At 42.2% G+C, this 16,101-nt stretch overlaps 1 protein-coding gene across 9 annotated transcripts in view; it reads left to right on the plus strand.

Moving 5' to 3' along the window:
* NAV2 (neuron navigator 2) overlaps positions 1–16,101 on the plus strand; it is a 972,027-nt gene that overhangs the window by 609,194 nt on the left and 346,732 nt on the right. For all 9 annotated transcript variants that reach the window (XM_069623466.1, XM_069623467.1, XM_069623469.1 and 6 more), the window contains one exon: positions 10,944–11,066. In XM_069623466.1, coding sequence (XP_069479567.1) covers positions 10,944–11,066 — 123 coding nt within the window. The remainder of the gene's footprint in view (positions 1–10,943; positions 11,067–16,101) is intronic.

Raw genomic sequence — 16,101 nt, forward strand, 5'->3', positions numbered from 1 at the left:
TGCCACTGGGAACCAGGGGATGGAGGGGGAGACTAAGAGGGTAAAAACAGGCTGGGGGGATTTTGCGATTAGCATTCTGAGGAGCTGCACTGAAGGCGGCTCAGTCAGGATTTGTTTGCTTACCTTGGACAATGATTTATGCCCCACAGCCATGAAAGCAGAAATGACCAGGGATATGGAGGGCCATTAACACCTCTAGGTAAGCTAGCACACTTGCTGAAGCAGGCAGCCTACAACTGTCTAGCAAGATCCTGTGTTGCTTATTTAACTACACTTTTAATCTTACTTACATTACAAACTTCTCATTTATAAGGTAGTTATTGTTTCAAACCTATCAAGTAGATTTCTGTAATTGAATGTAGGTGTTAATGTGTGTGAATATAACTGTTCCAATCATGCCTAATAAGATGGTTCACTGTAGAAAACAATAAATAGCAGGTGGTGATGCTTGGACAAAGATTTCTACACCAGGCGCATACATGGCTAAAGACCCTGACAAGTTACATTCACTGCAACACAAGATACCGCAAGCATTTGTAGGCCTTGTGGTCCAGCAGATTGGGCAGGGCTGTTCACATTAGTGGCAGGGAGGCCAAGGCTGATTGATAAATAACGGTATGGAAGCCTGACCGAAGCAATGGCAGTGGTCAATTAGGCTGAGAGCCCTTACAAATTCCATTCAAAGTATATATTCTGCTACTTGAACTACTTGGGTATAAGTGAAACCATAAGGTTGGTAGAAAGAACAATGTAATTCTGGAGGGGAAAGTGTAGTAAAATCAAAGTGATTTGATGTAAGGCGTTGAAGTAGGCTATTGGGTGTAAGCCAGAATATTGTATTGGACCACATATAGGATGGAGAAAGTATGTTAGGAGGGATACACATTCAGTGGATGCGTTTGGTCATTTACCCATCCATTGCCATGTTAATCTCTATGGTATTCCCACCAACTACCTGCCCCCTCCCTGCTGAACCATACCCTCTTGGGTACTCTTTGAGCTAGCTCTGTCAGACTTAATTGGCACTGTAAATGAGCTCCTGTTGTAATCAAAAATCTCTTAACATGCTGTGTTTTCAGCCAGTAGATTTAAAAGCAACATGATGTCCTCACATTTGTTCCTTACACTGGAATTCTAAAACAAGCAATCGCAAAGTCAACCGTGTTGACATGTGTATAAGTATTACACATGTATTTTCCAGACAATTACATCATATATGCGTAGGTACTCACCCCATATGCCCTGATGTGGGAGCCTTGTTTGCAACGCCGAGGGACTCAACTGCACCTCACTGAGTTGGTCCAACAAGAGCCTACCTGAACATATCGAGGTTAGGATGGCAGGTATGGACCAACTTCAGATCATCTTCTGATACATACTTACCAGTGGGGTTCTGACCTAAACAGTATGCATATTTGTCTGTGTGGAAGCCTAGGCTGCCTGGCCAGAACTTTTCATGAAATGGGCAGATGAGTACTGCCTTATTGACATCATACTATTGGAGTAACAATGAACAATGTCTGTATGCAAACTGAATACATCATGTGTATTGTGGGACTTGTTTGAAAAGTATGATATAACTGCTAGGTGTTTAGGCAGTGCCAGAAATTGAAGTTATCTACTGTGGGATCCCACCAGTGACAGAGGGGCAGGTGTGCAGGACTGGAGGATTGTTCCCACTGCCCCCAATAGACATTTGGCTCTCAGAAGATTGATCATGAAACCTTGAAAATAACACAAGGAAAAAGCATTTCTTAATATGTTTCTGGCAACGTATAAACGTTGCAGAACTGTTAAACATAAAAAAAGGGTATTGAGATATTTCCTGCAGAGTGCAATCAGAGGTGGATTTAACAGTCGAACAGTGGACAAATGTTCGTGGGGCACCCTTGCTCTGCCTTTCTCCCCTCAAAGTCAGTCAGGGCTGCACAGCTCCTCCCAGTGATGTCTTATCTTTTTAACATGTCTCAGATGCAGATTATTTAAAATAGAAAGTGATTAGTGATAGGAAAAGGTACTTTTTTCTTTACATTATGTATGCTTTTAATTAGCTATTTAAGTGTGGCTGTTGGGTGATTAGAATTGATGGGGGTACAGAACAAGCTGTGTGAAACAATGACTTTGTTATGCATTTCATTTCACTTTGTGTCTGTATGGGATCTTTTGTAAGTTCTGATTAATTGGCATTCTGGAGCTTGTAGGCTTCCAATCAGAACGGGGAACATAAAGCTACAATCATAAAACATTTTACCGCCACTTTTTCGACTCCACAGGACTTGGAAAATGACCACCTATGATTGTAACTTTATTGGTAAAAGCAAACAGATTCCAAATCGTTAATTGTGGGAGAGATTTATACTTTTCCAGACACAGACTACAAAAGTGAAGTGAAACAGCGATGTTGCCTTTGTTTTGCTATTTACTTTTCCATTACTTTGTGGAAACAATTCAAATTGCCTGTAGGGGCCCTTTTGCAAAGAAGGTGCAAACAGTAGCACTCCCCATAATGCAATTTAGGATTCAAAACAAAATTGACCCAATACTCTTTTCACCTTTACAAATAAAGTTAGCAAAGTACGAAAAAGAAACTAAATAAATGGAATAAGAAAAGTAAAGAGAAACATTGAATACAGTAACTTACAAAATAAACAAAATTTTTATTTTCATGGCTTATAATCATTGGTATAAAAATATGCAATTCATGACAATACAAAATGTTTTCCCATAAATCATCCCTATCACTTAAAGTTTCTTTTATATACAGAGTAACGGCTATGGTAAGCAGGACGTAAGTCCCATTTCAAAATCTGTACAAAAGGTGACTCGTGTGCAAAGACCCAGAATTGTAATATTTTAGGTATTTAAAACCAAACTTCAAAAAATATTTGTACCAACTTTAGCTGGGAAGGTGTGTGGTCAAGTACCTACATTTCAGGCTATGCTGACATTCTGACTTTACCACTTAACCAAAGTGTGTGATCCTGGGAAAATCAGTTAATCTCATTGTGTGTTTCCTGCCAAAATTAGGAGCCCCTAGAAGTGATCCAGATTGCAATATGGTTTAATAGATGGGCAGCGCAGGGGTCCGGGCCAGCCAAGGAGACATACACACACCTTTATTTGGAAAATATAAGGCCACATTTATTGATCAAAATTGTGACATTCAAAATAGCAAAGTAAACATGTCAAATAAGAAGTCATAATGGACAATTGCACATTATAAACAGTATGTACCAGACAATGATGTATAGAGGGTGGCAGGGGAGGGGTGGCCCCTCCTCCCTGCCATATCCAACCGAAACGGATGCCAGGAGGCCGGAAACTCTTCAACCTCCACTGCCTCCCTCCTGATCCCACTCTCACCTGCATGCTAGCACTCCCACACATCCTCAACTCAATTAAAATTAGCTGTAATGTAATTTGGAAGAAACTGAATATCCTATTCTCTGATTCAATATTTATCGAGGTGGAGGGGGCTGTCTTTCACAACAATATGGCTAAACTACAATCACCACCTACGTGGCCTCCTGGGAGTAGCAACAGCATTCAGGGAGGTGTTATTAAGCGCACACTATGTTAGATGGAATAAGGACTGGCGTCCTCGTTGCCCAGGCCCTGCAGAGGAGGAGGTGGCATCATTCTTGCTTCTCCGCAGCCAGGCCAAGAAGACATGGTGGGGGAAGGGTGGGGTAGGTGGGAGTGATTGTAAATGGGAATGGTAGTCAGAGGGAGCTGATGGAAGTGACAGGGGGTGATATTGCCACAATATTTTTTCTGCTTCTCCTTTGCTTTGTACTGTTTTTTTATATCTCAATTAAAGCAGTATGTTGAAAAAAAGCCACAAAACATATTTCGTAGGGCATGACTAATTGGGATTAATCTTTCAGACTCTTGTTAAGGGCAGTGTACAGCTTTCATTTTTCATTTTTGGCAAATGTTTTCCATATGGAGATGGGGGAGCATATGGAAGATGAAGTGAGGGAGCTTATGGAAGGAAACAAATGAGCAAATGGAAGAAGAGAGCAGAAGACTGTGGAAGGAGTACTGGAGAGCCTGTGATTTTGGAAAGGATGAGCAGTTGGAAGGCGAGAGCAGATTTCCCAATGAATTGAGCGAACCTGGGCAAATCACCTCATGTCAGCAAAATCTGGTGAGGTTAACCGGCTGTTTCCAGCTAGAGTCATACCTCTAAACATACAGCTCCAATAGTAGAAAAAGACAACTTAAAAAACATGTAACATTTGTTGCACTCATGACAGCGATTAACTGCTCCCACCATAAGCTCCACACCCATGCCCCACCTACCCGGGGCCATCTGTCAGTTTTGCCCAAGAATCTATTTGGCTTACATCTGCCAGGGAGTGCAATCCAAACAAGCATCTTTATCAGACATTCAAGTAGTCTTGTGGGTAACAACCTGGGTTTGAATCCAGGCGTCTGCACCTTATAAAGCAGTTATAAAGCAGTCTAATAGACTAAAGAATTTAAGGGCAAATTGATTTTTCAGATCCAAGAAGACGTGTTTTGCCGGATCACAAATCTGAGAAAAGTTTGGCCCCCCTGGTCACAAACCTGGCCCACCCAGATTAAAATTCCTGGAGCCGGGCTTGGACATATTACCCCTTTGAGTGCGAAAGGCATTTTCAAAATGCAAACAGTGTGGCTCCGGGGGGGAGGGGGAGGGGGGAAAGGGGAGAGAGAGGGGGAGAGAGGGGGAGAGAGGGGGAGAGAGAGGGAGAGAGAGGGAGAGAGAGAGAGAGAGGGAGGGAGAGGGGGAGAGAGAGAGAGAGGGAGAGAAGAGCTCACAAGTTAAGTACTTACCTTAGATATACGACCAGCCTCCACTTTGCAAGTTTCTCGATTACGAGGAACAGGCTAATTATGAAGCTCCTTTTTTTTCTTTGCATCTGCCACAGGTGAAAGAGGTTGAGTTGAAAAAATGCATCAGAGGAAGACACTCGAGCCGTGCCGTACACTGTGCTGTGGGCAGAGAGCGAGCCATGGTCATTAAAGATCCATAAATGGAAAGCGACTCAGTTCATCACATTTACTATTTAATCTGCACATGGTGTGAGATCTCACGCCCAAATCTGACATCTCCATCTGCTAAAATAGCCCCTCCACACATCTCCATCAACAGCCAGATGTCTTGACGTTGGGAAAAAGAGAGTAACTCTCATACATCACTAACATTGTGTGCCCACCTGAGGGCAGCAACAGCCACAACAATTCCACCTACACAAACAGGACCTATCCTACGCCCAGAACCCCCTTCTCCACGAGGCTCCATACCATAGAGAGCATTCAGTTCCCTGTGCATGTCCTATATGCCACATGTAAACATCTGAAAGCTGGCCCATGTAAAACTCTGCAATTTGACACGTGTAAACCTCTGAAAGCTAACCCATGCAAACCTCTGAAAGCTGACCCATGCAAACCTCTGAAAGCTGACCCATGCAAACCTCTGAAAGCTGACCCATGCAAACCTCTGAAAGCTGACCCATCTAAACCTCTGAAAGCTGACCCATCTAAACCTCTAAAAGCTGACCCATCTAAACCTCTGAAAGCTGACGCATGCAAACATCTGAAAGCTGACTCATGCAAACATCTGAAAGCTGACCCATGTAAACCTCTGAAAGCTGACCCATGTAAACCTCTGAAAGCTGACCCATGTGAACCACTGAAAGCTAACCCATGCAGACCTCTGAAAGCTGACCCATGTAAACCTCTGAAAACTCACCAATGTAAACCTCTGTAATCTGACCCGTGTAAACCTATGAAAGCTGACACATGTAAACCTCTGCAGTCTGACCTGCGCAAACCTCTGAAAGCTGACCAATGTAAACCTCTGAAAGCTGACCTATATAAACCTCTGAACGCTGCCCCCTGTAAACCTCTGAAATCTGACTTATGTAAACCTCTGAAAGCTGACCCATGTAAACCTCTGAACACTGGCCACTGTAAACCTCTGAAAGCTGACCCATGTAAACCTCTGAAAGCTGACCCATGTGAACCGCTGAAAGCTAACCCATGCAGACCTCTGAAAGCTGACCCATGTAAACCTCTGAAAACTCACCAATGTAAACCTCTGTAATCTGACCCGTGTAAACCTATGAAAGCTGACACATGTAAACCTCTGCAGTCTGACCTGCGCAAACCTCTGAAAGCTGACCAATGTAAACCTCTGAAAGCTGACCTATATAAACCTCTGAACGCTGCCCCCTGTAAACCTCTGAAATCTGACTTATGTAAACCTCTGAAAGCTGACCCATGTAAACCTCTGAACACTGGCCACTGTAAACCTCTGAAATCTGAACCATGTAAACCTCTGAAATTTGACCCATGTAATCAGCTAAAATGTTCCTGTGAAAACCTCTTAAATTTACACCAGGTAAAATTAGGCTATTTGCTACATGTAGACCACTGCAAAGTACCTAATACAAACAAACACCTTCAAACGTTATCACACAAACAAATCCCCTCATATAAACAAACGTTGGGGGTCTGCCACATGTAAGCAAATCTATTAAATTTGTTTCATGTAAAGAACACCCTTTTCTGTAAGAAAGTAACATCCCCTGTAAGCCCCATTTTGCAAAGTTATGAAATGTCACCCTTTAGTGTAAACACGTGGTACAGCCCTCCTTTTAAAACCAATGATGTGAACCAACTCAAGTAAACGTATGTGAACTTTTAAAATCGGACTCAGGTTAACACATTTATATACACCGAAGACACCTGCTTTATGTAAACTTGTGAACAATTGGTAAGTGGTTTCAACCCAGCACTCCAACTAAGTCAATGCCTAGAGTGAGATGCCCAGCTGGAACCCTTAATTTATATATTTGTATGTCAAAAGTTTTTATTTCTGGACGATGTACCCTTATATAACGCCCCTCTTTGAATCACCCCCGGTCTCACTGAACCAAGAAGTAGGTTTGTTTTGCAAAGTTAAAAGATGTATTTGATGAATTAAACAATATATATATATATATATATATATCACACTTTTATGAATATGAACTATATCTAGATATCACACTTATTAATATTTATACACTGATCAGCAATGTGTGATATCACAACAATCAACAATTTCTTTAATCAATAGGAGTATGGGTGAGAAGAATAATGTAGCAGAGAATAAAACTTTGTGTGGGTTCAATGAAATGCAATGATATGAAATTAATGCAGCACAGAAGTGAAACTTGATATGAATTCAATCAAAGACAATGTAGTCACTCTTTCCCCCTGTTACTACTCAATCCCCCCTAATATGCAATATGAAGGGATGGAATGAGGGCACACAGGTTTCAGGAATATACAATCAACAAATGCAAGTTCAATCCCAATTCCACCAGCAAGCTTAGAGAACAGGAATGATTTTAAACAGGTCAAATGCTTTTGAATGTGATTTGAAAGGAATGGGAAAAATGCTAAAATTACTTTAATTCGCTAAATGGGATTCAAAACTAGTGGGAGCTGCTTGGGATAGGTTCAGGTAGACACTAGCAATGATGATTGAATGATTAATGGATAGGAAACTGAATTCAGAGATTAAATGCAAGAAATAGCTATTTTATATGGAATGAAATGGAGCCAAATGCAGAATCGCAGCAAACCTTTCAGCGCGCGAGAAATGCGATTGCGGGAAAACTATAAGGAGCTCGAATGCGTTTGATTCGTTTGAAAGCTGAGGATGTTAGCTTCAAAATGACACTTAAATTTTGTTCCTAGCATGTACGGTTCAGAAGTTAGAGGTTTTAGTAAAGGTCGATTTTTCTCAAAAAGAGTTAAGATTTCAAATGAAAGACGCGCTTTTGAAGATTAGAAACAAAGATTGGCTTATACTAAGGGGCTATGAACATTCAAGATACCCAACTCTCAGCCACCAGAACAGCGGCGCCTCCGTTCTGACTTTTGCCCGCCAAGACACTTGTCCTTCTTCAGCAAATATATTTAGCGTAAAGATGATTTATCACTAAAATTATCACAGAATTATATGGATGAGAGAAGGATTCAGGATGGACACAAGAGATTCTTCAATGCAGTTCTGAATATGTTGGAATGGGTTGGATAGGATTACTTAAAATTAAGAGATGGCTATGGACAGTTCTATGCTAAATACTCACAACTATGGGTTTGGAATGGAATAGGCCCTTCAGAATCTGGTCAAGGGTTTTGGACTGGAATCTGCTAGCCACCGGACAGGATTCAGGCGCTTGGTTCTGCTCTCAGCAAGGCACTCTGGTCTGCATGGCCTCCTGTACTGGATCTGACGGGTTGGTTCTGGGTACAGCTCTGCTCTACTGGTTTGGATCTCTGGGTTCTAGCAAGGGTTCTTAGCAAGAAGCAGCCAAGACAGCACAGCCAGGCTGTTGAATTGGTTGTTGCCCCTTGGAAGTTTGGGGTTAAAATCAAGTTGCAAGATTTTAAAGGCCAGCTGACAAGGGTTCAGCTTTCTGGATTGGGCCTTCTACTTCAGGGTTCGGGAGTCTGGATCTGGATTCTTCCTTCAGAGCGCTTCGCCAGTAGATCAGTTGATGAGTGAATGTGTCTGTCTAGGTCCTCAACAGTCCCTATTTATCTATTTTCCAAAGGGGTGGGGAGGCTGATTATACTAAGCCCACCCTCTAGGAAACTGATTGGTCAAAGTATTCCCTCTCTCCTGATTTGAGAAGGAAACAGTGGGTCATGATGTGTCATGTTTATGGTCCAGGGAGAAAACCCTCCCCTTTGTTTTTGTACCGAAAATCTATTTTTCATAAAAAGCATATTTATAATATCACTAACTTACTAATGCTACATATTTACATCCCAAATTACATAAAGCACATATCTGTTCAAGTTCCATCTTTTTAAGAGTTTCGGTTCACAAATGACAGTTTTTCGCGCTTTTAGGTGGTTACCCAGTGTCAGATCTGTATACATTTTTCCTCATACATGCGCATACCATCTGGGCATATTCCTGTACATTTTCATATTCCTAACATTATCACAATTGCTACAATCTTAACATTTTCGTGGTTCAGTCTTTGAACATCGCACAAATTCCCGAGTAGTTTCTACTTGTGAGCAACATTCTCTTTTTAACAATCTATAAATTCCAGATTTTTACAAGTTTAGCACAGTTTTCTATAAGACTTTTTCTCAAACAAATATTTTCTTCAGTCCAAATACACATTTTCAGTCTAGCCCCGCCCCCAAGGCCTGGCTGAGCCAGAGAGTAACATGAGCTTGTTCCTGCCTGGGCTGGTTTCTGTTGACGCCCCAAATTAGCATTCCCTTTCAGCTCAAGAAGCCCATTGTCTCTTTACCAGAGCAGCAGAGCAAATCCCCCCCTCCTCTCATTAGCATCCAAATGAGAGATCCTGTCCTTTTGTTGTGAAGGAGAAGGGTGGTGTGTTCCTCAGTGGGGGAAACCTCTTTGAAGTTTAGCTGAATCGGGTTACCTTACAGTAAATTGTGACATTGTTCTTTGTGAAAATGAAAGTTACAAATTTAAAAACAAGCAAACATATCTCCAATTCCAGTCTTTTTCAACATGGAAATTAAATAGTGGCAACCTATATTGCATTTGATGGCAAGTCTCTTCTTTCCCCACACTTTGATTTTAATGTACCAGTTTAGAAGACAGCCTAAGTAATTGCCAGCTTCTGACACAGGCGAGCGTCGGTACTGCGCCCATTTTTAACATATTTTTCCAAGCAAGCATCTTTAAAGGTGGATTTTCTTCTGATAAGTGTAATTCTGCTGACATTGTACCTGGGTGGATTCTTGAAGTAAAGTGATGTTTACCAACAAGGAGGTTGGATCTTTTGTGAGGTTTGGGAACCATGATTTTTGCAAATTTAACAGCTAAGTAAAAACGGATTTTCAAGCAGCTCTGTGTTTCTCTTGCAATGCAGCACTACTTTTTCAAGTAATTTCATTTTACTTTGTGGGTAGCCAAATGATAGGTTTTGGCAGTGGTCTTCTGTGTTACCGCAGACATAGGCAACAAGGATTGGCGGCCTATTTTTCAGGTTTCCTGTGCACTTCTGGGTGATTTTTAGCGCGCATAATGCTTTCCGGCAGCCATTCTGATGTTCCTGATGCACACAGCGCACAGTAATGTTGCAGGGCACAGACTAGTGGGTTAAAACATCCCACGCATTAAATTCTGCTTCATATAAACCCATGTATATGAAAATTTGCCTTGTGTCCCCTTTGTGTAAACGTTCGAAATACACCCTGTGCTTTTCTTCATTACTTCTGTGATATGCCCGGAAACCCAGGTTTTGGGTGTCCTTCGCACTTTAGAATATAAGTCATTTTAGAATGGGGATGATTTGCCAGCCAAATGCGTGATATCCCCTACGTTAACTCACAATTAGAAATGACATAGACATTTTAAAAGCATAAAGAAAATACCAAAATCAAGACATGTTCGCATTCAGATTTCTGTAGGTTAGGTTTGTGATTTCTCCATCTGCCAGTGCGCGTCAAGTCGACATCTCCCTCCAGTTACTTCCTGCCAGTGAAGTCTTGGTCACGCGCCTGCCATCCCTTCAGGAGCACTCTGGCCAAAGTACTGGACTCCTATTTTAGCAAACTGGGGTGTCTTTCCTTACGAGAAACAGCAGCTCGGGGTCAGACGTGTAGAAAAAAATACAGGATAAAAACATGTTGTTTCACTGTCTGTTATGACATCGCTATCTGAAGTCCTGCGTATTGGGGCACTCTGTAATTCTTGCTTATGTCTGATAACTCCACTCTCAATATATGTTGCTGTACACGTTCCTGTTGTGGGGTTGCCAAGGTATTTGAAGTAGACTTCAGCTGCTCTTACCTTAGCACGGGCGATTTATTAGTTCACCCAAATAGTGACTTCCAATGGCCAGATTTTGCTCGGTGGTTGTTTGCTGACTAACTCACGTCCTATTTCTCTGTTTCCTTCAAAGGTATATGACCGATGGGGGTTTGGGCCTTTACACTCGACGATTGAACCGACTCCCGGACGGAATGGCGGCTATGAGGGAAACGCTGCAGCGCAATGCCTCCATTGGACAAGGAGATGCAGACAGGTAGACTATGCAGTTTTTCAAATGCCTGTTTATGCTTCTCCCTGTGCACGCTAGGCACTATGATATTAAACATTTTAAAGAGGCATAAAGGCAAAGAGTTGAGAGATGCATGTTGAGCTCTCTGCTAAGAAAGCAGTTATTGACTGTAGAAAGACTGTGTGATTGGCTGGTGGAGAGTCCAAAGGAAAAGTCGACTGAGTGTGAATCATTGTGCTTTGTTGCATGCAGGAGAGCGAGCTCCAATACTTGCTCTTTATGTATTTAGGAGTTTTGTTCGCGTGCATCCATGTGCTCGCTTCAGCAAGCTTGGTGCTAAAGTCTCTGCTGCTGTTAGTTGCCGTTGTCATGGGGACGCCCCCTTCCTACGTCATTGCATCCATTCCTTCTGCTCCTCTTCCCCGCTCCACTTCCCCCGATTCACTGTCATTCATGTCCACTTTGTTGAGTCATATGGAAGGCCACAAAGAATAAAAGAATGTGAATTGTACATTTTGAAAGATTTAATTATGTTTAAGTTAAAGAAGTTGTCTTTGTATTGCATCGTCTGTCAGCTTATAAAGGGTATTGTCCAATTTGACCTAATGCCAATGTGACCTGCTCCCATTTGACCAATTCTTTTTGACCTAATTCGGTAGGTCAAATGGTACACTTTATTAAAAAATAGTTGTGGGGTGGGGAAGGGAATAGGTTGAGGTGGGGTTAAGTCAGGGGGAGTGCTGGGGTCTCCCCCAGTATAATGGGGGATTGCAGGGCGTCCCCTTTCCGCAGTAGGTCAAAAATAATAAGGTTAAATAAAAATAGGTCAAATGGACAGTAGGTCAAGTTATGAAAAATGCATCTTGGCTCTGATCAAAGCCGTTAACACAGAAGCTATCTTGTTGATGGTAGTTCTTACAACTAAGAATCACTCGTTTAGTAGTCGGCCACTCCTTTTACATCTGGCTGTCTTAAAACACAAACGTGTCACTAAAGATTGGACCAGTTTGCTTATACACCAGTGAAATCTCAGCTAAGTCAGACTGGCTCCAAATGCAGGTGGTTAGTCCAGCACGATGATTGTACTCTACCAAGGCATACATTGCTCATACCTGCGGGCTGGTCATATCCATATATGATCCAACCCAGGTCACATTGCAAGATGGGAAGATGGGTATGCTTTGTCTGTCTGTCTGTTTAGTTGGGAAGCATTCGTTCAGCATCTTAGCTATTTCTTTCGAAACAGAATCGTGTTTCCCCCACCCTGTTACCTTGTGTGTGTTGTGCCTGACAAAACTCTTTTTTTTTTTTTTGTATTATACATAAGCCAGGTCCAGCAGTACCAGGGAACACAGATTATTCCTATTGCATATGTTTCATTTCCTTAATGGGAACAATCGAATGTGCTAATGTTTCTTTAACGTTCCTTTGAGTAAGAAAGAGAGGGATGCAGTGAGTGCTGAGTACACGCGTGTGCTGTAAGATCATGGCTGGGAAGGGGAGAGCAAGATGAGGATTTGTCAGAAGCAGCCATGGAACTATCTTTAGATTAGAGCAGCAGTGAGAAGGAGAGTGCTGTGCAAGTGGAAGTGCTGCACCCTTGAAATGTTGTAGCTCTGTGAAAGTCTCCAGATTCGTGCTAAAGCTACTCTTACTGCACTTGCCAACCTCGCAGCAACCTAAACATGTTATTTCAACCGGAGAAGGGAGGGCTTATTCTATTTATTGGATATTTGTAAGGCACCAATACAACAAATGGTGTTTCAAGGCACTACAAGACAAAAAAAGGGGAGGGGGACAAGGGAGAAAGATCACTAGGCCTTGTGACATTCGGATTGTGTAAGTGCAGTAACAGGAATTGCGAGGGGGAGGTGCAAAGTGCTAGAGTAGGAAGGGAAGTGCAGGATAAAGAGGAGAGCGTGCAAGTGAAAGAGGGTGGGGGGTGCAGCCGGGAGGACGAAGAGGGCCACAAGGGCTAGCGGAGTACTTGCATTTGAGACTTAGAAAAACATTTGCCTTTTCTTTGCTGCCTTATTCCCCATCAAGATTGCCACATCTGAAGAAGTTTATCAGTGATATACTCTACCTTATTAACCAATATGTTTCACTTTATCTGGGCCCACCTTTCCATTGTTTGTAAAAATACTTTTGACTACTTAACTGCATGATACAACCATCTCCAACACACCCTGCAAAGCGCATGCACTCTCACACTGTGACCTTGCGGCTTCCTCTCTGTTCCCTTTCTACGTTTTTGATTTCGCCAGTTGAGGTTCAACACGAGACACAATGTAGAGTTCTTTCCAGCCCTACAGCTGAAGGGTGTATCGGCCACTTTAACTCCCTAAACACTGGCAAATACTCCCCAGAAATAAAAACAGTGAATACAAATTCTCCCAATAGGAAAAAGACACGTAGAATCTTGCGCCTCAGCTTTTACCCTCACAGCGCCATGGATATGTTTGGACTAGTAGTGCACGTAGTACCACAGTCATAAACTACTATTTTAACCGTCTGTAAGAAGCACATGTATCTTATTGTGCATCAATAACTAGGTGCAAAGAAATAAATATTACTAAAACATTTCTGTTTTTCAGTTAAAACATATTTTTACTCGCTTACAAAATACTGTCATTGAGAATTGGACTTTGATTTTTACTCCCTAAAAAATAATTGTACTCCCTACTTTAAAACATTGGTAGCAAAATACTCCCACTTCCAAATCTTATCTGGAACACTGATTCTTCCAGAGGTGTAGTTTGTACTGTATCATCTGATCAAATAGTGATAGTATCTGGGAACAAGGGGCAGAAAATTTCAATGTCTATTGATAACTGTATTAGGTTCATGTACAGCGAGTGGCTCTACTGGGAATGAGTTTACTCTCCCACGTAGATGAGTACTAATATATCAAGTCAAGTGATACGTTTTGCACCCAGGTAAGTTACATGGTAACACTTCCATACAGATAAATAACAAGCAAATTATTCCATCCTGGCACCAGTCATGTCAATAATGATAGCCTATTTGCTAAGTCTTTCTTCAAAAGAAGTACATAGTTTATTATTCCACCTGAACACTTTCTTTGAAGCTTCCATCTAAAGAGTCACCCAAAGAGGCTACCAGCTAGCCAAATGACATTGCAGGCTTCCTCTCTTAGTGAGTCCTAGGATCTTGTCTTTTATCCAGAGAGATCACGTGCTAAGGCTTGCATCTAGTGCAGCATCATTCTGGGTCTTACATCTCTAAAAGTTACATCAAGCTTGAAAACATGTTAAATGTCCCATCCAAAAATGTCCCCTTCTAGGTCCTGTGATCGGACATGTCACGTGCTGAGTCCTTTGGAACACTATGGTTTCTAGCTTGAACTCGCACAGGCTAAATCTATGGAGTCCTCGGCTAATGGCTCCTCGGAGATGCAGAAGCCCGCTGTGCACATATGCGTGTGTTTTTAAGTATACTGAAGTCTCCTTGGGGAGGCGATTGTAATGGCTGGCTTAATTTAATCCCCTTCATTTGTTGAATGTGGTTAAGCACCTTACCCTAAACCTCTCACAGTTGGAGCTTGATATTTCATTTTGGTATTGTCATCGCTTTTGAATGCAACTTTATTTAGGCTTCTATAAGGACTATTCTATAGGTGTCGTAAACACTATGGAGAAATGCCAAATGAATGCTTGCATATTACCTTCCCCTCCCTTTAAAACAAAGGGTGCATGGTTGCAATGGATCCGTTTATATGTTGTAGGATGTATTGTTAATTTATTATTTATTTTTGATTCTAAAAGAATCTTTACAAAACATACAGTTTAAATCACATTTAACATTTCTGCTAAAACCATTTCAATCATATAATTTCATCTAGACTAAAACTAAGGCTAAAATGCAATCCAATCCATTTGGAAGGGTCCGTACAAATACATTAGCAGGATAAAAATAGATTTATAATATAAAACACATTTATAAAATACGTTACATTTATAAAATCGTGACATAACATAGCATAAGTACACTCACCATATTCACTAAAGATGCATGTGCAGATTACAATACAGTTCAATACACAGCACAGTCCATTTAAAATCCAAAGGCACCGGTGGAACAGATCTTGGGGGTACTCTAACCATGTCATTAAACACCCACATTTACACCAAATCATCATCATCATTACTGAATAGGTAAATTAAGATTCACCCATACCAGCACCTCTATACTCTTTTACAGTAGGGCCTTTCCCTCTTAGAAATGCAGACCCAAGAACAACCAGGCTGGCCTGAGGGTTGTCCTGAACCTGTCATTTCTAAATCTGTCTTTACTGCTGGAACGCTTCAAGATGATTGCTCTTGTGCACATAGATGTATCTCTGTGTGCAGGGGACTAGATGTGTTCCCTGGACCTCAAGGATGGGTAACTGCATGTTCCCATCTACCAACCGCATCAGAAGTTTCAGTGATTCACGAATGTCATACCACTTTCAGTACAAGGTGCTGCCCTTCGGCCTGAACTTGGTTCCTCGTGTCATCACGATATTGATGAACGCAGTGGCGGGTCTTCATCGCTTGGAGGGTCGTCATCTGTGCCCTTATTTGGATAACTGGGTGCTGAGGGCAGGGTCACCTGAGGGGGTGATACACTCCTGCCAGAGTTTGGCAGATAGCTTTCATTAGCTAGGGTTCTCCCTCAACCAGAGGAAGTCACAGTTGTGCCCCTCTCTGGAACTGGTCTTCCTAGGGGTGCGTTGGAACACTGCGGTTCAACAGGTGTTTCCTATGCCTGAGAGGCTTCTGTCCCTCCGCAAGGCGGTGGGGCACTTTCTGGCCAACATGAGCACCTCGGCACGGTGGTTCCAGCACATGCTGGGCCAGATGGCCTCCTGCGTGCTTACTGTACAGCACGCTCTGCTCAAGATGAGGTGCCTCCAGCTTCACCTGGCAGCCAGTTGGGATCAGGAGACAGGGTCTCATTTGGACAGGATTCCAGTACCACCGCTCCTGCTGCCCGATCTACGCTGGTGGCTGATGGATGACAATGTTTCAGTGGGAGCCTCCTTCACCTGACT

The sequence above is a fragment of the Ambystoma mexicanum genome, chromosome 11 (genome assembly GCF_040938575.1).
Source record: "Ambystoma mexicanum isolate Mex_15411 chromosome 11, UKY_AmexF1_1, whole genome shotgun sequence".
Classification (NCBI taxonomy): domain Eukaryota; kingdom Metazoa; phylum Chordata; class Amphibia; order Caudata; family Ambystomatidae; genus Ambystoma; species Ambystoma mexicanum.